This window comes from Bactrocera neohumeralis, chromosome 2 (assembly GCF_024586455.1).
Source record: "Bactrocera neohumeralis isolate Rockhampton chromosome 2, APGP_CSIRO_Bneo_wtdbg2-racon-allhic-juicebox.fasta_v2, whole genome shotgun sequence".
Lineage (NCBI taxonomy): Eukaryota > Metazoa > Arthropoda > Insecta > Diptera > Tephritidae > Bactrocera > Bactrocera neohumeralis.
Window position 1 is genome coordinate 50,427,681 of NC_065919.1, and position 23,334 is coordinate 50,451,014.

Below are 23,334 nucleotides of genomic sequence, written 5' to 3' on the forward strand. Positions count from 1 at the left end.
GACTGTTTTTAGTGTTTATGAGGACAAGCAATTTTTATATTTTCATTAATTTATTATTTTTGATAGGTGGCAACTCTATGTCAACACAGCCATGAAATGTCTATAGTTGTTCAACATTATTCATGTTTTTACAAATTTACATAATAATTGAGAGCCATTATGTGAAATTTTAGGTTATGTTGAATATGCAACAAATTTAGAGAAACGATAAAATAAAAACTTAATTATAATAATTATTATTAAGGAACACGAAATTCCTGTAGAATAAGAAAGATATTTTAAAAATAAGATAAAAAAACTCTTTTTCAAATAAATATAAATACCAAGCGCTTAAAGTTAGGTTATATTTAACTGATTTTTATTCGTCAATAATTTACCAATATTAAAATTGCTTTCTTCGCCATTTCAACTCTCGCAACAGGTGAACGAATGCATCGTCATCATGAACAACATACTGCGGCTGCTGTACCGCAAGGACATCGGCAAGACACACAACGATGTGCGCGACATAATGCTCATCCTGCTGCGCACCATAATCAAAACCTCGCACGCACTCGATCGCGAAAATCAATTGGTTGGCAATTTGGTGGCCATCATGTTGGGCATACTGCAGCGCATGGATGCGGCACATTACGAAATCTTCGTATGGCATTTGAACAGTCGCTTCGAGCTGCAGGACTTCATTATCGAAATATTGCTCGTTTTCGAGGAGCTCGTGTCGCCACATCAGAAGCCAGTATTTTCGCGTGATTGGATGGATATGATTATGCATCAGAATACCGTTATATTGCGTTCATTACAACACATATCGGTTGTGATCATCGATCACTTCTTCGATCCATTCGAGAAGCAAGTCTGGTCGAATTTCTTCCAATGCTCCATAGCATTCCTCATACAATCACCGTTACAATTGAACGATTTCAACGATAATAAACGACAAATCATATTCGCACGTTATCGTGATATACGCAAGGACACAGCGCAAGAGATACGCAAGATGTGGTTCCAATTGGGCGAACACAAGCCGAAATTCGTGCCACAACTAGTGGAGCCGATACTCGAAATGAGTATGATACCCGAGGTGGAATTGCGCAAGGCCACCATACCGATATTTTTCGATATGATGCAGTGCGAGTATTACAGCTCGAAAATGCTGCCGAACAGCTACGGCGATACGAAACGCAACAATGCGCATTACAAAGCGAACTTTAACGAATTCGAAACGGAAATGATTGAGAAGCTCGACATATTAATCGGAGCAGGTGAGTAATCAGAAATTTTCTACAAGACTAAATTTTGTAATAAAAATTATTGAATTTAACCATTTTTTGTTATGCCGTAAACGTTTTTTAAAAATTGCGGTATTGCAAAAAAAAATTCGTAAATTTTTAATTTTTAAATTTTTTAAAAAATTTCGCAACCCCGATTTTCTATAAATATAAAATATGCTGACATTCATTTAACTACATCGTTTGCAGGCAAAGGCGACGCCGAATACAAAGATCTCTTCCACAGCATACTGCTGGAGAAATGTCAGGCGCACAACACGCTCAACATCGAGGGCACCAAATTCGTGAACATGGTGACGAAACTCATCGAACGTCTGCTCGAGTATCGCTGCATCATACAGGACGAGAGCAAAGAGAACCGCATGGCTTGCACATTTTCGCTCTTACAATTCTATTCGCAAGTGAATCGCAAAGAGATGTACATACGTTATGTCTACAAGCTGTGCGATCTACATATGGAGTTCAACAACTGCACCGAGGCGGCCTTCACGCTCAAACTACACACTGAATTACTGCAGTGGAACGATACCGAGTTGTCGCCACTCTTGCGCTCACACCGCCATACGGCATGTCGCACGCATCGCGAGCTCAAAGAGGCGCTCTACTATGAAATCATCGACTACTTTGACCGCGGTCTGATGTTCGAATGCGCCATCGATATGTGCAAAGTGCTGGCGCAGGAGTACGAGAATGAAATCTATGACTATTTGAAGTTGGCCAAACTCTTGGTCAAGATGTCGCAATTCTTTGAGAAAATATTGAAAGAATTTCGCCACACTTCGGAGTATTTCCGTGTCTGCTTCTATGGTTTGGGCTTTCCGCGCTTTCTACAGAATAAAGCCTTTATTTTCCGTGGTGAGAACTACGAGCGTTTGAGTGATTTTTGCTCGCGCATTTTAGCGCAACATCCACAAGCGGAGCTCATGCAGACGCTAGAGTTGCCGGGTGAGGATATAACGCAGGCCGACGGACAATTCATACAGGTGAACAAAGTGGAGCCGGTAATGAATGAGAATTGCACCAAATTCGAGGGCAAGATGGTGTCGAGCGAAATCGTTAAGTATTTCACATCGAATAATGTGCAAAAGTTCCAGTTTTCAAGACGTTGCGAAAGCATTGGCGGCGGTCCGGATGATGTGCGCAATTTGTGGCTAGAAAGGATAGTGATGACGACAAGCTTTCCGCTGCCGGGCATACTCCGCTGGTTCCCCGTAACGGAAACAAAGAAATTCAAAGTAAGACGATAAATTAAAAAAAAAAATAATTAATTTAATATTTATTTACTAATTTCGTGGAACTTCAAATAACAGATTTCACCAATCGCTTTGGCCATTGAAACAATGAAAAAGACCAATAAGGAAATACGCGATCTGATTATCGAACATCGAAACGACGAAACATTGGATATAAAAACGTTGAGCATGAAAATCACCGGCATTGTCGATCCAGCCGTGATGGGCGGTTTCAGCAAGTATGAGAATGCTTTCTTGACTGACGACTATTTGGAGGATCACCTAGATGATAGGCATCTGGTTGAGGAGTTAAAGGATCTTATCGCTTCGCAAATACCGCTACTCGAGATCGGTAGTTTTACATTAAAAACAAAAAAAAAACACATTAGTAAATTAACGCTCATTTAAACCCTCTTTAGCCATTACGCTGCATAAACACCGCGCACCGGACACTTTGAAACTCTTCCAAGAGCACATGGAGCAATGTTTCGCTGACATGCAGGCGAATGTGGAGGGCAAATATGGCAAGAAGGTAGGTTGAAATCGGCTATTATTTCAAATATAGTTTTTACACCCTGGAGGGTATAAAATAGTACGAAGTTTTTGTGCAGATATTTTTATGAAATATGGCATGGATTAAAGCAACGGTACAATCTCCGTTGAAATTGTTCACATTGGACCACTTTTTTTTTTTTTATTTATGAAGCGTATTATAGCTTAGGTGCAACCGAAGCTAACTTTTTTTCTTATTTTTGTTTTTGTTTTTCTAATGGGTGTATTGAATTTTGCAGACTTGTGACTTGAAGTTGGATCGCGAGTCGGTGATTATGCGTCGCAATGGTTCCTTTTTGCCTGGCATGTTTGAGGGCAACAATCGCTTGTCAGAGACAAGCATGGGCTCTTCCGAGTAAGTATTAGCTATGAAGCTAAACGCAAATTCACAAATATACTATATATTTATATTATATTCGTTATATTCCCAAACGCAGTAGCGGCTTGTCGAAATCTACTTCCTCGGCACGACCACAAACCAGTTCGATAAAATCAACATTCGCGTTTAATTTCAGTCAAAGGTAACGCAGTAATGCAAATAGAAATAACTTGCATGTAACTGTAGCAAAAGTAGAAAACTAATTTGAATAACACTTACGTTATGAGTATCTAACCCAACCAAGCACGCACCATATAAATACAAATATATATCCTTATAAGTACATATATATGCACAACATACACAACTATAAGAAATTGCGGGTGACTGAACGTTATACTAATCAATTAAATTCCCCTTCTCATTTGTTCCTTATGCTCTGCATTTTTAGTTTAAAAATCTGATTGATTTAAAACAAATACTTTTATTTTATTATTATTATCTTTTGTTTTTTAATTTACCATAAATTATTTGATTTATAAACTTTAACATTTTCTAATTAAATTTTACATTTAATTTTGTTAAATTTTCCTCACGGTTTCTGTTGTTGGTTTGATTTGTTTTTCACCATTAGTTTGCAATTTAATTTCTTTATTTTCCGATTTCCTATTTGGTTTTTTTTGCTTATTTTTGCAATGTTCGCTTTTTCGTTTCCATTTTTCTCTCTTTCGTACCTCAACAACATCCACAACAATATCAACAGACCTAGCCTCGGCCATTCGCCCAGTACAAAAAGCAAGTCTAAAGAGAAAACGCCCTCAAAACGGCGCTCAATGAAAAAGGTTTGTGAAATTTGTTGCCTCGCTTGGTGGTTCCTTATGCCACGCGAATCATTTATAATTAATTTTGTATATGTTTTATGTCATAGTTGGATCGTGAAACGTTAAGTTTACCAGTAGCCAACAGTAAATTTTATACACAACCGTTATCAACCATAACCTCAACGCCCGAACGGGAATCAATAACTTCAATAGCATCTATAACAAGCGCATCAAATACTTCCTTGACAGCCAAATCGCCGGATCCAAAAGTGTTGACACAAGAGGTGAGTGGAAATTACACATATAGCTCAATTAAAATAATGTAATATATGTATAATTAAACTAAAATAATTTAAAAAATGCCTTTATATCATATATCAGCTATCCAGAGCTGCTTGCGTTAAAACCAGACAAACTAGTTGAAAAACAAACATTTTTAAAATTATTTGTCTTGTTATACCATGAACAGGGTATATTAGGTTTGCCACGAAGCTTGTCACATCCAGAATCATCGGAGACCATGTAAAGTATATATATAATTTATCAGCGTGAGCAACTGAATCGATTAACCTATTTTAATAACCGGAATATTAACCGGAACAGACCCGGATTTTTATCCGGGCAACGACTGTCAACTCGGCAGAATTTTGCCGCTGCAGCAACAATAACATTCAGCTATGTCTGTCTGTACAAACGCGAACTAGTTCCTCAGTTTTTGAGATATCGAACTGTTAGTTTGCATTCGTCTTTTTCTCTCCAAGAAGCTCCTCAATTCTCGGAAACACAGATACAGATCAAACTCAAGTCCTTGTATGAAAAACTTTTTTATTTGACAAGTTATCTTCTCGAAATTTAGTATAGACTATTGTCTAAGGCAACGCTACTAGCTCCGCATAAATTGTTCAGATCGAACTATTATAGCATATAGCAAACTGATCCATCAAACTATTGAAAATTTTATGCAAATAAAAGATGCACCTGTAAAGGGTATAGCTTCGTTGCAACCGTTGTTAACGTTTTTTCTTGTTTATCCATTTAAAAATTAATTTAGAAAAAAAATATTTAAATTAAAAATCCATATTTCTCCAACGTCTGTTAAAAATTATTTCTTTATTTTAAATTTGATTTATATATATATATTATTTACACCTTAGTTAACGACAAAGCGTCCATTACGCTCAGAGAAAGAAAAGGAACGTCGCATGTCACGTCCTGCCAGTATAGCTACACCCACAACCGGCATGAAGGGATTCTCCAGCACAGATGCGCACTCGCTGTCAGGAGCTGACAGCAGTAATCGGAATTCAGTTGGTGAGTAAAGAGTTTACAAATTACTTATAGTAAAACTGTGGTTTTTAAAAATAGACAAATCGAAAATAAAGAAAAATAATTGAACATTTCGGATGGATGGGTAGATTATCGAAATGTCTACAAAAACAATTTGTGAAAAATGTGGCAAATTTATTGTCCGATTTTGGATACCAGCTTACCCAATGCTAATTTTAACAAAGTTTCCATTTGTTTTTTGTTTTGAAATAACGGTTTTAGAGTCAGCTTAGGCTCAGAATTCGGATTATGGTTATATGGGGCATAGAGTCTTTCATTTTACATTACGTTTTAACCTTCTGACTATTCTCATGTATGACTAATAACTAACATATTGATCAAGAATGTTCGGTTTATGGTATATAAGCCTAGAAAAAATATAGATCGTTCTTGGAACATATTTATCTCATACCAGAGTGACTCTATACAATTTTATTTCGATGTCTTTATTTATGTTTAAATGAAAATTAATTAATCTGTTGAAAAATGTTTTATGCGAACTAGACTTGAACGAAGATTAATTCTAACTTTTCTCAAATATAAATTTTTTTAAAAGAGTGCGGTAACTCGTTCCTCTGTAAATTTTTAGAACTTATCTTTTTGTAAAATTATTTTACATTTCACAATTGTTTTAAGGGGTTAAAAATGAGCCTTTTTTTCAAAAATTTTTTTCTCATATAAAAAATGAAATATTTTATTAGATTGTTTTATTGTTACAAACATACACCACTAACAAAGAAATTCTGAAACTTTTAGAAACAAAATATTTTAAACGCCGCCATTACGAAGCCATTTCCGGTGAGCCCTCGGAAAAAAGATGGGCCAGCGTTGGCAGGATAACTCCTTACAGGTTCTTCTAAATTGAAAAATACGCGTTTTAGTTAATACCTTAACTTAAAACTTGGACGAAGGAAAACAAACTGAAAATTGAATTTTTGGCAGACATAAAAAAAAAAATGAAAATTTCGCGAAATTATTTTTCAAATTGTTGTAATCGAAAAAAACCTTTGTCCAAGTCTTTAAGAATTGTCTCCCCAAGATCTGTGTAAAATTTCATGAAGATCGGTTGAGTAATTCTCGAGAAATCTTGTCAACCGACTTCAAAAACGCAGTTTCGAGATGAACGCGTTTGAAGACGGCGCACTAGCTAGCCGCTAGGGCACAAGTTCTCAAGGCTGTATCATCGAAACTATTACTCAGTGTTGCAGAATTTAATAAGGCAATAAACAAAATTAAATTTTTTGAAACCCGTAAACCCATGTAATCCCTTAATTTTAAACTGGTAGGATAATCGACTTTTATTTATGACTTTGTGTTTTCAAAAATGTATATCAAATCCATAATTTGAATTAATTAAATTTCTATTTTTCAGATACAACAGATTCCACATCGGAGGAGGATCTCATACCGCCACCACTACCAGCAAAAACACGTGACTCCACTGATTTTAGCAGTTTTACTTACAGCATGGACTTCCCCATACCGCTTGTTGGTCCCTACACACAAACCCTCGTGACGACCACGACGCAACACACCAGTATTTCAAATAGCTCTTACGAATATGTGGAGGCCAAAAATTTCGTGCTTACTGAAAAACGGCCACCCACACCGCCGCCAAAACCCTCGCGCAATAGCAAACACATTCCATAACTTGTGGCTGGGCAAGCAATTATGTATGTATGACGTCCGAGTCCTGCTAAACGCGAAAGCGAAAATATTTAAAAAGTAATACAAAGCAGTAAAGTAATTAACGCTGTGAAAGTGAAGCCATAATCAAAATTGATATTTGAGTGCGTGTGATTGAGTCATTGATTGCTTGGCGACTGCCGATTAAAAATAAGTGGTCAGTTGCCAGGCATACACCTGTAGAGCGCGCGCTGAGAAGAAGAGTAAGAACAATGAAGCCCCAACTAAAGGAATTGATGCGCTAACGCAGCAATACAAATAAATAAGTGCCAAAAATGTAATTTAAACAAAAATCATAAATAATTGTTTGGGTGTTGGCGTGCCTTTCGTCTGCCCGACAACCATGTACATAGCAACGAGCGCAAACGAGCGTGCGCTGACACTCATTTGCCAAGCACACACACGCGCACACTTTTGTAAGAACAAAACGAAAGCGTTTAGCGTTGATAGCAGCAATATATATATGTAATTTAATATAGTTAACGATATTAAGTTATTTCAGAGTTTTTATTGAACTTTGCGTTTCAGTTGTACAAACGTTTCGGCTTGAGCAAATTTCTTTAGTTATAACTACTTGTCTTCCTAACTTAACTAAATGCACATATAGGCAAGTAAGTCTTATTTACTTTACATATATATGTATATGTATATAATATACATGTGTATATGCATATTTATATGCATTTTATTTATTCTTTTTATAAATTAATTTAATTGCATGCCAATTAGGCACTTCGCTGCGTACAAAGTGCTCATCACAGCTGAGTTCATAATAATTTCGCCGTGAACTTTTAATATGTTCGTGTCTGTATTTATGTGTACAGCAATTATGATTTAATTAGTTATAGTAAAACGACCACCATGAGCCAATTAAAGGTTTCAAACACACACACAACTGAAATTATCGCAACATAATTTCAGTATTCGTTGTTAACGAAGTCGAGTTGAAAGCGTGTTAAATGTATTTTTAAATAGTAAAAATTTACAAAAAGCATTTTTAATACGAAAATGAAACTAACAAACAAAAATATAGCAAAAATTGAGAAGCATTTGCACTTTTTTATAAAAATAATATATTCTTTGTTATGACTTATGACAGAAGTGCCACTTTATATCGAAAATTTTGTTATTCAAAACAAATAGAGACACTATTTATACATATTTACATGTACAACTATTTTGAAATGATACAAAAATCCAAAAAAACGAATTATATAACTTGATGAAATTAAAAAAAGTACCGTGAATAGCAAATTGCAAAACAACAAAACTGCAAATGTATGTAATTAAATAATGTAAGCCAGCATTTTATTTGTAAACTTTCGTTATTATATAGCAAAATATGTAGTAAATAGTTTTTAAGCAGCAGAACTTTTTTATTATCAATAAGTATATTTATGTATATGTTACGAACAGAGCGCGTTTTTAACACATTTATTGTGTACTTTATACACACATATGAAATAGCATAAAATTTACAATTTTTATAAAAGTAAAAAAAAAATAATGTTAACGGTAAATAGGCCGACCTCTAGCGAAAGTCAACTTATTGCACTTATTTAATTTAATTTTATTTTACTTTACTGCGAAATGCAATTGTTAGTGTTGCCTTATCTTACAGACACAGACACACATGCGTATATGTGTGTGCGTGTGCATTTTTAATTTAACTTAATTAATCGCTTTATAGTATTTTAAAACTTATCATTCACAATCTACTCAAAAGTATCGCATAAGTTACTATTTAATTTCGTTTATTTGTCAATTTTTGCAATGACAACTCAATTACTACGTACATATATACATATATACCTAAATGGAATTTGGCATGCGCCGCAATCTTTGTTTAATGTAATTATTATTATTTTTTTAATTAATATGTTCACCAAAGATTTATTAAGATTAAATAAAATGTCAATTCACTTACTGGATAAACAATAAATATTTGAGTGTTATTGCGTGGAAGAAAATTACTTATTATAGTATGATATCTTTTAAAAGGGTGAACTATTGGTCGGCTCATCAAAATGCTATAACTAACTGCTCATTGTTTCTTCCGTTATTTGATCATGCAAGTCTATTACATTTATACCAGTTGTTGTTCGATTCACACTCACTAATTATTAGCTTTTGGTATAACTGCTCGCTATTCTGCCTTTATTTCGTTATACCAATCCTTTTGATTTATACGCCATACTTGTATAACTAATATCAGTATTTTCAAACAACTGGCTGACTTTAATCTATGGTATTGGGAAAAATAGATGAAATTGGGTCGATACTACCCCAACTGCCATGTAATACATATAATGATTTTCTTTTTTCTCACAAATCAGCCTATGAGTAATATATAGTGTATGTATGTAGTACATGTGTATAAAAAAAAATTGCTTGGATTTCGATTCTCTGGTTGACGTTTTACACCTATCATGCCACTGAAATACGCCTCTGAGCTTATTTTGCGACAGAAAATACGACTCGGTGTCAAGTGAAGGAGAAGTCGAAGAGCAACAACCATCGAAGACGGGTCAACTGCTGTTAATTTGCTAATTTATTTTTGTATTTCTTTATTAATTGTTTTTTAAAATAAATTTAATTTGGTTACCATAAAAGTTCGTTTGTACTAGCACGTATATTGTGACAATATTCAGAAGTGAAATCGTACCATTACGCTTGAATGTATCGTGTCACACCTTAAAGTATTTCCCTCGCTTTGTTTCTTGCAAGTTGCAAGAATATAAAATGTTCGGTTACACCCGAACTTAGCACTTACTTACTTGTTTCAGATAATATTTTTCAGGGCCCGAGTCTACTTGAGCCCATAGGCATGAAGTCTACTATAAGTTTGACGTGACAGCTAGCCAGTATAATATAACATAACCTAACACTTTTCAGGGCATACAGATCTGTCAACTTTCTTTTGCATACAAGATCTCACTTAGATATTATTCTGAATTTTTGGCATGAATGTTTCAGCTATCGAATACATTAAATTATTCAGCGATCGTTCAATGTCTATTTTCCTATCAAAACGCATTGTTAGTCATTCGGACCATTAGAAAGGAACGTGCATTGGAACCCGGTTTTACATATCACTTTACTATGTAAGTGGATGGAACTCTATTTGATAACCTATCTAAATACTAATTGGATCATATTTTTTCTACCGCTCATAGCAAAAACACATACAAGGTGCGTTCCAAAGTAAACAGGACTTAAAAAAAAAACAGAACAAATGATTTTTTCGGCAAAATCAATTTATTTTAATCAAAATAGTCTGCTTCTGCTTCAATACAGCTTTTTGCACGGTCCAAAAGCATGTCGAACGAGTGTTTTAGATCGTTGGCCGGTATGGCCGCCAGTATGCCGTTGCAAGCCTTTTGAATGGCCTCTATGTCTGCATAATGCTTTCCTTTCATGGGCAAATGCATTTTTCCAAAAAGGAAAAAGTCGCATGGTGCCATATCAAATAATCGGTCAAATAATCGTCCTTCGAATGTTGGATTCTGAGCAATTTTTGGTCGTCAGTCAATTTATGCGGAACAAACCTTGCACACACCTTTCGTAAGCCCAAATGTTCGGTCAAAATGCGATAAATCGATGTTTTGGAGATGTTCAATTCCATTTTCATGAATTTCAATGACGATTTCGGCTTTTTTGTGATGCACCGTTTCGATGGACTTCCCGGTAATCACGAATTTTGATTGGCTCACATGTTGATCGTCATTCATGTTCTCACGACCACTTTGAAAACGTTGAAACCACTCGTGCACTCTGCTACGGGATAGGCAATCATCGCCATAAACTTGTTTCATCAATTGAAACGTTTCGGTAAAAGTTTTACCAATTTTAAAACAAAATTTAATGTTGGCTCTTTGTGCGAAGCTCATTTTCGCAGGGATAGCACAAACATACTGACACTTGAAACGCAATAACTTCACTTCCAATCAATGAAATGTAATGAAATTCTCACTGGACTATCGATAAAGATAGCAGATTCTAACGTACCAGTCGACATATAGATGGCGCTACTAAGGGGCGCTAGATTCAAAAATGTTCCTGTTTACTTTGGAAGGCACCTTGTATATGTAAGTATATATAAACTAAACTTAACTAAATTGAAATCCATTATGTTTGCATTAAACTGAAGGTTATGTTACTCTCAGAGAAACCCTCACCGCTATTGGAAACAAACTGTGATAGTCGATTTTCACAAGCGTCTCTAGAGTCGATCTTTTCACCAGCAAAATAAAATCATTCGCCATACACAGGAACATAAACAAACCACTTGGTCTTAGAACCGGACCATAAGGTGAATGCATAAGAACTTCCCAACCAAGTTCCCGGAGCTTCTGGCGACTTACTTTCGATATGTGTAGCCTGGAGTTGTCCAGATGGAAAGCAATTCCTTTACTTTTCGCTAAAGCTGGTTGTTCTATGACGGTCTAATTGTTAAGAGTACTAGCTCGAACTAAGAGTTTGGCCGTAAGTGAACAGTTTACACTAGATGATTTCCTTCCAATCCGACAAAACGTATAACAAACCACGACCCGTATCGCTTGAGACTGTCGTAAGTGACCCAACCAACAACCAGTAACCAACCATTTCATCAAAGAATCAATTTGTTGGAATTCAACAGATATTTGAAGATTGAAATTCGGTTCACGATGTTTTTTTCTCGTTAATTCATGTGCTGCCGATGTATCGAGCTTCTTTTTGTATCCAGCCTTATTCAAATGCTTCCAATGGTCTCTAGGTTCTTTTTTAGCTGTTTAGCAAAAAACTTTGTCTATATGACGACGACGTTCGGACTCAGCGACTTCCATAATTTGATCGATATTTTTCACCAAAATTACCGGAGCGGACTGCAGCAAGATTATCAGGACCAAAAAACTATTCACCTTTTCAGCCGCCTGATTTGAGTTTTCGCCATTATCGAAGATAAACTCTAAATTTTAGTGTATTCTCTCTTTCCAATTGTCCATCTTTGACAAGTGTTCACAACACCATACAAGTTATTTGCAATAAAGGATGATCCATTTCCAAGGTTCCCCACTTTTTTAAAGAAAAAACACAGAAACTTCAAATTAATGGAGAATGCTTATTATCATTCAAAAGAACATTATTTGGCATTTATTTTTCGAAGATTATCTCTTTCAAAGGTTGGCCGCGGCTACATCTCATATGGTACATCGGTTGAGTCCAATCTTCGATGACGCGTTCGAGCATTTCGACTGGTAACTGATGAATGACCAGTGTGATGTTTTTTTTGGCATAGGACTAAATCGAAACGGAATTATCCGCAAAGACTTTAGACTTTAAATATCTTCAAAGAAAAAAGTGTAATGGTGTGATATCACACCATCTTGGTGGCCAATCGACGGGCCCAAAACGGGAAATTATCTGCTCACCGAAGTGTTCTCTCAATAAATCCATTAATTGACGCGATGTGTGAGAAGTGTCATCGTCTTGTCGAGTTCAATTTCAGACATCAAATAGTCGGTTATCATGACGCGATAATGGTCGCTATTGACGGTTACGCTCCACCCGGCATTATTTTTGAGGAAATATGGACCTATGATTCCACCTACCTACAAACCACATTAAACCGTAGTTTTTTCTGGATGAAATGGCAGCTCTTCAAACTTTTCAGGTTGCTCTTCATCCCAAATGCGTCAATTCTGCTTGTTTACATATCCATTGTGCCAGGAATGGACCTCAACGCTGGACAAAACTTGGCTCGAAAACGTCGGATCTGTTTGGAATTTTTTAAAGGCCCATAGGACAAAGCGATGTTGCCTCTTGCACAAGCTGTATTTAGTACTCTTTCAATGTAAGATTTCGACGTGAAATGCAACAAGTCGTTCCATAGGTCAGTCCGAGTTGCTGCGAACGGCGCCGAATCGACTCTCCACGGTCTTCGTGTACACTCTCAGCTACGGCTGCAATATTTTCTTTACTGCCTGCTGGACTTGGTCTATTCGGTCGAATATTATCCAACAATGAATGGATGGTCTCAAGATGGCTGATGGTGTTGCGAATAGTACGCTCAGTAGGCCGATTATGTTGACTTGTTTTTAACGGATCTATATTAAGCTATTGATATGGCACCTAATTATATTCCAATAAATAAATAAAAACAACAAATTTCGAAAATTTTTTTATTGCTTAAAGTTTTTAAATTTTTTTAAAGTTAATTGAGATATAATATATAAAGTGTACATTTTAAAAAATATAAGATCTTGTGTAAAATTAAGTAAGCGTGCAAAAAAATTATCGCTGCCAAAAGTGAAGTGATTTTAAAATGAACACAGGTATGAGTTAGAAAAAGGTTATTATTAGATTTATAAGTAGATTAGAGGCAAGATTTAAGAAATTATTTAGGAGTTATTAAATGCTTGTAATGGCAATAAGTTCGAGTGAGACCATTGCGAACACGGAAATATAATTACAAATATAAATTATCGCTTTTAGGGGTTAGGATTTGATTTTAATATTTTTGTATTTGATTTTATTATTTATAAGTTAAAGTAGAGAACAAGGCATTAATAAATTTAATCTGTTTTTTGCTTTTTTCGCTTTTTTTTATTTAAAAAATATAATTTATATATATGTAATTTAGGGATACACCTAGTGAGAATTTATAAAGAAAATATTTTTTTTTATTTCGATTGGTTATCATTTTCCAAAAATTTAATTATAAAATTGTTCCAATGATTACTTGGAGAGAAATGATGCTTTTTCTTAGGCTGTCTCACTATATGTGTCCCTTAAAGAGTTTAAATTATTTTTTTTGTTTTGACAAAAAATATTTCAGTGAAAATTTAACAGAAATAGAACTTTGTAAAAAGATGTTAAATAACATTTGCATTTACTAATTTTTTAAATAACAAAAAATTTTAACCGTTTTTAAACAATTTCCTAAGAAAGAAGAATGTTTTTTTATAAAGAGATATTTTAAACAAATTCCTAAGGAAGTAAAACGTTTTTTATAAAGAGATAGTTGAAAGCGCTAAGCGTTAAAGCAAAAAAGAGTATACACGAGTGGTCACAGACGAGTGGTAGTTAAAATAAAATAAACAAAATTTTATAAAGAAAAGTAAAGGAAGTAATATCGAAAGGAAAAAATTAATAACCGCCAAAATTAGCTGGAAACAATGATGAGTTTCGTTTTCGTTGACTTATTTGTTCGTTTTACACATATGTAAATATGTACTTATATAAATATATAAAAGAGCTGTAAAGCTGAGCGAAAGGCACAAATGCTCGTACATTTTAGATCTAATAGAAAATGCTTATCAAAAAGTGCATAAATATAAATTTATAGACACACACATACAAATACAATAAGCCTAGCATGTCTAAAATGTGGATTTCCAAAAATGGTCAATTGATAAAAAAATACATTCGTGTGTATGCATGCGTGTGTATAGGTGAAAGATCAGTAACTAATACTACTACAAATACAAATATAAGGGCGGCGGGTTCGGATGCCGTTCAAAATTTCATATCGATGCAGATTTTCGAGTTGCGATTCTGCTTCTGACTTATCTCTAAGACTTGAAACATTTCCTGAAGTGCTTCGTTTGTACGCGTTTTGCGGCGATTGCGACGCAAGGTGACACGTCCCGACTTGAATTCATTCACTAGAGCGTCAAGACCTGTATGAAGAGAGAAATGCAAATGAGAAATTATTACTAACGGTTTAAAAATGACAGCGAAAGTTTATTGGTGGCAGTTAGAGACAATGTGTATGTGATATAATGTGTTTTAGTTATATACATATTGATATTTTACAACTATTTTAACACATTTGGCATTAAGTAATGTTAAAATAACTATTTTAGTATTAATTATTTGCAAATTAACTATTCGATATATCACTTAACAGCTCTTTAGTGTTATTTACACACATACTATGAATGCAATCTAAGGCTGAGAAGGTAAAGTAAAGAAAAGATGAGAGGAAAAAGAAAGCTGAAAGCTATTTAACCGGTTACCATAATATTTTTAGAATTTCCTAAAGCTTAATCGATGAATAAAATGCACAAAAATATGTATAAGGTGATTTTTTCAGATATAAATTTTCCTGCAGGGGTAGCTGTCATACCAGCTGTCAAAGCAACCTCCGTTTGATAGTTATATTCTGTAATATTTAGCAAATTACAATGAAAAATTATTATTTTAAATTGTTTTTATTAATTTCATTAACATTAGTTTTTTAATACTAAAAATGGAGCCGCGGATACCAGCAATGTTCGATCATTCACCTCTTTAATGGGATATTAAGGAATCTTAGGCTGACAAAAATTACACAAAATTAGACAGATAGGAAGGCTTTGCAAAAAGCAGATGTGATAGTTGCACACCCGAATTTGCATTTAAATAATATAAACCAAAGCATAATTAAAATTTTTCTAAAGCTCCATAACATTAAAAATATCTTTAAAAGAATTTTTTTATGCTGATGCGCTAAAAATTATCTTAAGTTCAACGAAGCGCGTCATATTAAGTCATATTCTATGTAGATAAGCAGCTATTTAGCTGGTCAACTCATTTCAGACGTCATTGAGCCTTGGAGGATCGCCATCTTGTGGAAACCAAATGTCGCCGAGAGCACGATCTTCAATTTCAGACATCATATAGTCGTTTATCATGGCGCGATAACGGTCGCCATTGACGGTTACATTCCCATCGGCATAATTTTTGAAGAGATATGGACCAAAGATTCCAACGGCACACAAACCACACAAAACCGTTGTTCGATCTGGATGAAATTTCAGCTCCTGAATCTCTTTAGGTTCCTCTTCGCTCCAATTATGCGACAATTTTGCTTGTTTACAAACCCAATGAGCCAGAAATGGGCATCCTGGTTGAACAAAATTTGGCTCGAAAACGTCGGATCTTCTTGGAACTTTTCAAGAGCCCATAGAGCGATGTAAAATGCGCCAAGCCGAGTTGCTGCTAACGGCGCCGAATCGACTCTCCACGGCCTTCGTGTACACTCTCTTCTACGGCTGCTATTGAAAAAAGTACCTCTAAATTGTAGTCGAAGTGGTTCATTATCTCTATTATGGGCAAAATTTAAAAAACATATGCTACTACTCAGAAAAATAATTTTATTTATGCCCCGAACAGTTTGTCACGCGGTTTGTAATACCCAGAACGAAACGTCGGAAACTCTTATAAATGATTTGTATTTAGCATAGATTAGTTTTCACAGCAACACTCCATTTTTCGAACATATTGCTCAGAACGGACCTTTGTAGAATATAACTACCGCTTAATTAATGCTAACGGCAATTCTAGCAGGACACTGTATCTTTAATTGTATGAAAACAAGTATATCTTTAATTGAAATTTTGGATTTTTTCTAGAACAGAATTTGCACTGATTATCTAACTAATTAAGGAGGTATTCTAGTCCATAAATAAAAAAATATTTTTTATTTTTATTTTAAAAGTATAACTATTCAAGAATATGTTTACAAAGGACTTTTTCAAAATTGAAATAATTTTTGGAAATATATCGTCACCTAAAATGCAAAAAACGTAGGATCAACATTGATTCATTGATTACGATTCACTCCTTCAAATTACATACATATGTATAAGTACATATGTCCACTATTTTAAAGTTCTGCTATCAGATATAACCCAGTTTTAACAAATATATAAATTTTATTTCACTCATGTTCCATTTTATAACGTGTTTTATTTTTTCCCTGTAAATTTCCGAAAATGTTGCTACGTTATTTTGCATTTCTGGTTCGGCCGGAACGCGAAACTTTAAATGCGTACAAAACTTTCTTTTTTTTTAAATACCCACTAATTCTGAAGTTCCATTGGAGCGACTTAGCTAAAAAATTTTCGAGAGTCGTTTTTATAGACTTGTCTATGTTTCCATAACCAAAAATATTAATTTTTACTATTTTGAAAAAACCGAAACAGTCAAAAAAGTGGTACAAAAAATTTTTAGTCGCCATTTCGCGAAATTTCCGGAATTTCCGAACTTTTTCACAGTTTCAGAAATTGCAACATAATTCTAGATTAATATTTTTTTGTTTTTGATGTTGAGGCGGGTGAGACCCCACTTTATCAGCTGCTAATTTTTAAAATTTTTATTTTTTCCTGTATTCTTGTAATGTTAATAAAAAAGTGATAAAAATTAGATAGTAAAATACTAGCTTTTCACTATATGCATAAAAATATTTTAAATTAATAAAAACCCGTTATTTTCTGGTAACAACGAAATTTCAAACAAAAAGTTCATTACAAAAAAAAAAATATTTTTTTATGTTTTTTTTTCTTTTTAAAAAAAATAATGCGAGCCCATCTAACACCTTGATGTCCTTCAAAAAAGTTTAGACTTATTTTCATTTCCGCCAAAAAAAAACACACATTTTTGAAATGGGCCTCATTGGCCTATTTACTAAAATCCAAAAAATAAAGCATACTAACTTTTCTTTAAGACTTTTAAAGCATGCCAAAGATAAATGCATATTTATAATATAAAATTGTTCCATCTAATTTAATGACGAGATGAAAATACAGCAATAGTAAAGATAACTGTGAAAGAAAAGTAGAGTAGAAACGAAAAAAAAAAAATAAACCGTAAACAAATACGAAATGTGAGAAGAAAAAATCGCAGAAAATTAAAATAAATCTTCTGGTCTTACAGCGAAGGACGTGCATGCAAAACTGTCGACTGCTACCGAGTAAGAAGACAGCGAAAATGTAAAAAAGAAATAAAAAATAATGACAACAACAATGTAGCAGCAGTAGCAGTAGTATTCGCCACTTTATGCAGCGAAGCAGAGGAAACAAGCAACAATTGGTATAAAACGTTGGTAAAGCTCTCACGCCAACACCAAATATGTTACGTATACGACTTGTTGAACGGCAGCCAGCACACATGTGTGTCACCTTCCACACTCGTTTGTGGCACGCGCAGAGCACGTTGCATGCGTTTAAGGCTCTTAACATAAGCGTCTGCTGTGCTCCTGGCATGTGTGTGACGGTATTGAAAGCGCCAAAAATGACAAACAAAACGCAAATAAACAATAATACTCAATATTCAAAAGATAAAAAAAAAAATGAAACGATGATGACGAAGTGATGGCATGAGCAAAGCAATCAATCTGTGAAAATATGCTTAAGTTACGTAGGTATATTTATATGTGATTTTGTATGCGTCTTTCAATATGCGAAAATCTCACACGCTTTAAAAATTATTTTCATGCAACAAATATTGAAGAAATGTCAAAAAAATATTACTCGGAGAAAACAAATTTAGTAAATTAGTTGGGTTATGTTTGGGGTAGAAAGGCTATGGACTATTGTCCATAGGACGTGGCATGATGCAAAAATACAATTTCTCAGCTGTGCTCAAGGCTTCTGGCCACATTTAAGATCTCAGACTCTGAACAGGGTATATTAAGTTTGCTACAAAGAAAATATATACAAATATTAGTCGGAGACTATATCTAAATGAATACGTGACGAGCTAAACGATTTAGCCATGCCGGTCTGTCCATCTCCCATGTCTTGAGATATCGATCTGAAATTTTGCACCCGTCCTTTTCTCATAAAGACATTGCGGAGCGGCCAATATGGGATGCAACGAACGGAATAAAGTGCTTGTTTGGAATTTACGAAATTTGGCACGGATTACTGCTTAAGACAATAATGCAATCTTCGAAAAAATGATTTAGATCGGATAACAATAACATATAACTGAACGATCAAAGTTCTTTCAAAGAATTTTGTTCATTTGTGAAGGGTATTATAGCTTCGGTTATTGTTGTTTAATATAATTTGCATTGCGTAACTGCAAATGGTTGTCTTTGTCATTGGACATTGCTTAAGGGGGTATTCTGGTCTAGAAGCATGAATTTCAGGTAATTTTTAAAGTGTCGTAAAAAAAAAATGGAATTAATATTTTTACTATCCATTTTTTTATTAGTTATTTGTTAATTTTAGAAGAGTACAGAAAAAAATTAAAAACTAAAAAAAGTAAAAAATTTCAAAAATTATGAGCTGACGAAGTGGGGGGTCTCTAAAAATTTCCATGTGACCATACCCATGATTTCAACCCTCCTAGTTATCTGAAACCAAAAAAAAAGATTATTAATCCAGAATAATGTCGCAATGGCCGGAACTACCGAAAAGTGGGAAGAAATTTTTTTCACAAAATGGCGATTGCCTGAAAAAAAAGTTTTTTTGGATCACTTTTTCTGACTATTTCGAATTTTTTTTAAATAATAAAAATAAAAATTTGGGGATGGGGCTAGTTCCAACCATAGACAAGCCTATAAAGAAGACTCTATAAAAATTTCAAGTAAATCGGTCCAGTAGAACCTGAGAAATCGTGGGTATCGTTCCGAAAAAGTCAGTTTTGAGAAAAACGCGTTTAAAGTTTAGGAGACAATTCTAGTGAACACGGACGCCACATCACAAAATCGGCTGTATCTCCGAAAATAAGTCGAATTTTGAAAAATCCTTCCAAGGTCATATTTTTGAAAGTCTAAACTTTCAAGATATGCAAAAACAAATTGATTTTTTCAAAATCTTAGACAAGAATACCCCCTTAACATAGGGAGAGAGAGGCCATATAACATCTGGGAAAAATATTATTAACAGTTGACTGAATGTGCTCAAACAATTTGAAAATTTTTTTAAAAATTTAATATTAAAAGATATAGTATACATTAGAAATCCAAAAGGAGGAACCCTTTCCATAAAAAAATGTGAACACGAACAACCCCAGCTAATAATACTTGAAATAAACAACATTTAAAGAGATTTTATTTCGCGTTTCTTGAACCTTAATCACTACTTCGAATGCTTTTTATACTCTTGCGACCAGCTGTTACAGAGTATTATAGTTTTGTTCACCTAACGGTTGTACGTATCACCTAAAACTAATCGAGATAGATAAATGGGTTATATATGTATATATAAATGATCAGGATGACGAGAAAAGTTGAAATCCGGTTGACTGTCTGTCTGTCCGTCCGTCCGATCGTCCATAGAAGCTAGTATAATTTGAGTAAAAATTGAGATATCTCGATGAAACTTGGTATATGGGTTCTTTAGTAAAAAACAAGTAAGGAAGGGCTAAGTTCAGGTGTCTCCGAACATTTTATACTCTCGCATGGTAAAGTGATAATCGAGATTTCATAATACGTCATTTAAATATTTTTCAAATACCGTATTTTTGTAAAGTTTTATTCCGCTCTCATAATTGGTTCCTAATGTTTATACTCGTATTATACAGAGAAAGCATCAGATGGAATTCAAAATAGCTTTATATTGGAAGAAGGCGTGGTTGTGAACCGATTTCACCCATATTTCGTACATGTCAACAGGGTGTTAAGAAAATATTATATACCGAATTTCATTGAAATCGGTCTAGTAGCTCCTGAGATATGGTTCTTGGTCCATAAGTGGGCGGCGCCACGCCCATTTTCAATTTAAAAAAAAGCCTGGGTGCAGCTTCCTTCTGCCACTTCTTCCGTAAAATTTAGTGTTTCTGACGTTTTTTGTTAGTCGGTTAACGCACTTTTAGTGATTTTGAACATAACCTTTGTATGGGAGGTGGGCGTGGTTACTATTCGATTTCTTCCATTTTTGAACTGTATATGGAAATGCCAGAGGGAAACGACTGTATAGAGTTTGGTTGAAATAGCTATAGTATTTTCCGAAATATGTAGAAAAAACTTAGTAGGGGGCGGGGCCACGCCCACTTTTCCAAAAAAATTGCGTCCAAATATGCCCCTCCCTAATGCGATCCTTTGTGCCAAATTTCACTTTAATATCTTTATTTATGGCTTAGTTATGACACTTTATAGGTTTTCGGTTTCCGCCATTTTGTGGGCGTGGCAGTAGGCCGATTTTGCCCATCTTCGAACTTAACCTTCTTATGGAGCCAAGGAATACGTGTACCAAGGTTCATCATGATATCTCAATTTTTACTCAAGTTACAGCTTGCACGGACGGACAGACGGACAGACAGACAGACATCCGGATTTCGACTCTACTCGTCACCCTGATCACTTTGGTATATATAACCCTATATCTGACTCTTTTAGTTTTAGGACTTACAAACAACCGTTATGTGAACAAAACTATAATACTCTCGTTAGCAACATTGTTGCGAGAGTATAAAAAATCGAGTTCGTAGATGGGCGTAATCGGACCACAAATCGTCATTAACCGAAAACATATAAAGTGCCATGACTAAACACTAAATTAAGATATAAAGCTGTAATTTGGTACAGAGGATCGCTCATGGCAAGGGGCACCTGAGGGCAAAAACTTTTGAAAAAGTATCGCCCCACCCTCTAACAAGTTTTAAGTACATATCTCCTAAACCACTTAAACTAAAACAATCAAATTTGCTGAGTACAAATATTATAAGAATTGCTACCGACAATGTAAAAATGAAGAAATTGGAGGATAACACCGCTCACTCTCCATATAATGGTACTGTTAAAAACTACTAAAAGCGCTATAAATCAATAACTAAGTACGCCAGACATATTAAATTTTACTATCCAGATGGTATAAGACAATTTTATAGCAGCCGGCGTGAAAATCGGACGATGTGAGTGGTATCTCGGGACCCGACTAATCGATTTCGACAAAATTAGGTACGCGGCATTATTCTTACATTCTTATGTCACATTGTGAAAACAACAACAACGTGTTTTATTGATAACGGTGTATCTTATGGCCTCAAATAGATAAATTTGAGTGAAAACCTGGCCTAGCCCTTATATAACTAATATCAGGATTTTCGAACATCCGGCTGACATTACTCTAAAGATTGGTTTAACACCTTATAGTATTTCTCTGGCTTTGATTCTTGGTTGCACCCGAACTTAGCCCTTCCTTACTTGTTATACTCTCGCATCAAAGTTGCTAAGGAGAGTATTATAGTTCCTAAAACTAAAAGAGTCAGATATAGGGTTATATATACCAAAGAGATCAGGGTGACGAGTAGAGTTGAAATCCGGATGTCTGTCTGTCCGTCCGTCCGTGCAAGCTGTAACTTGAGTAAAAATTGAGATATCATGATGAAGCTTGGTACACGTATTCCTTGGCTCCATAAGAAGGTTAAGTTCGAAGATGGGCAAAATCGGCCCACTGCCACGCCCACAAAATGCCGGAAACCAAAAACCTATAAAGTGTCATAACTAAGCCATAAATAAAGATATTAAAGTGAAATTTGGCACAAGGGATCGCATTAGGGAGGGGCATATTTGGACGTAATTTTTTTGGAAAAGTGGGCGTGGCCCCGCCCCCTACTAAGTTTTTTGCACGTATCTCGGAAACTACTATAGCTATGTCAACCAAACTCTATAGAGTCGTTTCCTGCAGGCATTTCCATTTACAGTTCAAAAATGGAAGAAATCGGATAATAACCACGCCCACCTCCCATACAAAGGTTATGTTCAAAATCACTAAAAGTGCGTTAACCGACTAACAAAAAACGTCAGAAACACTAAATTTTACGGAAGAAATGGCAGAAGGAAGCTGCAGCTAGGCTTTTTTTAAAAATTGAAAATGGGCGTGGCGTCGCCCACTTATGGACCAAAAACCATATCTCAGGAACTACTCGACGGATTTCAATGAAATTCGGTATGAAATATTTTCTTAACACCCTGATCACATGTACGAAATATGGGTGAAATCGGTTCACAACCACGCCTTCTTCCAATATAACGCTATTTTGAATTCCATCTGATGCCTTCTCTGTATAATATATAAATTAGGAAATGAAAATACAATTCAATACTCAAAGTACACAAATTGATCTAATCTAATTAATTTTACAGCAAAATAAAAAAATATGTAAATGACGGATAATGAAATCTCGATTATCACTTTATCATGTGAGAGTATAAAATGTTCGGTGACACTCGAACTTAGCCCTTCCTTACTTGTTTTACTACAGATTTATTAAATTCGCATTTGTTCTTAGTGAAAAACGTCGAAAACTGAAGAAATTCGAAACTTAAATGTAGAAGATATGAGGTGAAACGTATCAAAAAATATCAGAAAAATATTCCAGTTCGATCTTAAGGGCATTAAATATTTTTGAAA

At 34.7% G+C, this 23,334-nt stretch overlaps 2 protein-coding genes across 6 annotated transcripts in view; one reads left to right on the forward strand and one right to left on the reverse strand.

Annotated features, from left to right (window-relative positions):
- Positions 1–9,167, forward strand: part of LOC126750931 (dedicator of cytokinesis protein 1) — a 69,587-nt gene extending 60,420 nt beyond the window's left edge. For 3 of the 4 annotated variants that reach the window (XM_050460760.1, XM_050460762.1, XM_050460761.1), the window contains 10 exons: positions 422–1,262; positions 1,479–2,524; positions 2,600–2,873; positions 2,941–3,053; positions 3,313–3,428; positions 3,511–3,594; positions 4,156–4,234; positions 4,321–4,497; positions 5,368–5,524; positions 6,912–9,167. In XM_050460760.1, coding sequence (XP_050316717.1) covers positions 422–1,262; positions 1,479–2,524; positions 2,600–2,873; positions 2,941–3,053; positions 3,313–3,428; positions 3,511–3,594; positions 4,156–4,234; positions 4,321–4,497; positions 5,368–5,524; positions 6,912–7,189 — 3,165 coding nt within the window. In that variant the 3' untranslated portion in view covers positions 7,190–9,167. The other variant, XM_050460763.1, reaches the window with a different exon arrangement.
- Positions 9,168–13,372: 4,205 nt separating this feature from the next.
- LOC126750930 (shootin-1-like) overlaps positions 13,373–23,334 on the reverse strand; it is a 56,321-nt gene continuing 46,359 nt past the window's right edge. Inside the window, exon 9 of one of the 2 annotated variants that reach the window (XM_050460756.1) lies at positions 13,373–14,886. In XM_050460756.1, the coding sequence (XP_050316713.1) occupies positions 14,723–14,886 (164 nt within the window). In that variant the 3' untranslated portion in view covers positions 13,373–14,722. The remainder of the gene's footprint in view (positions 14,887–23,334) is intronic. The other variant, XM_050460759.1, reaches the window with a different exon arrangement.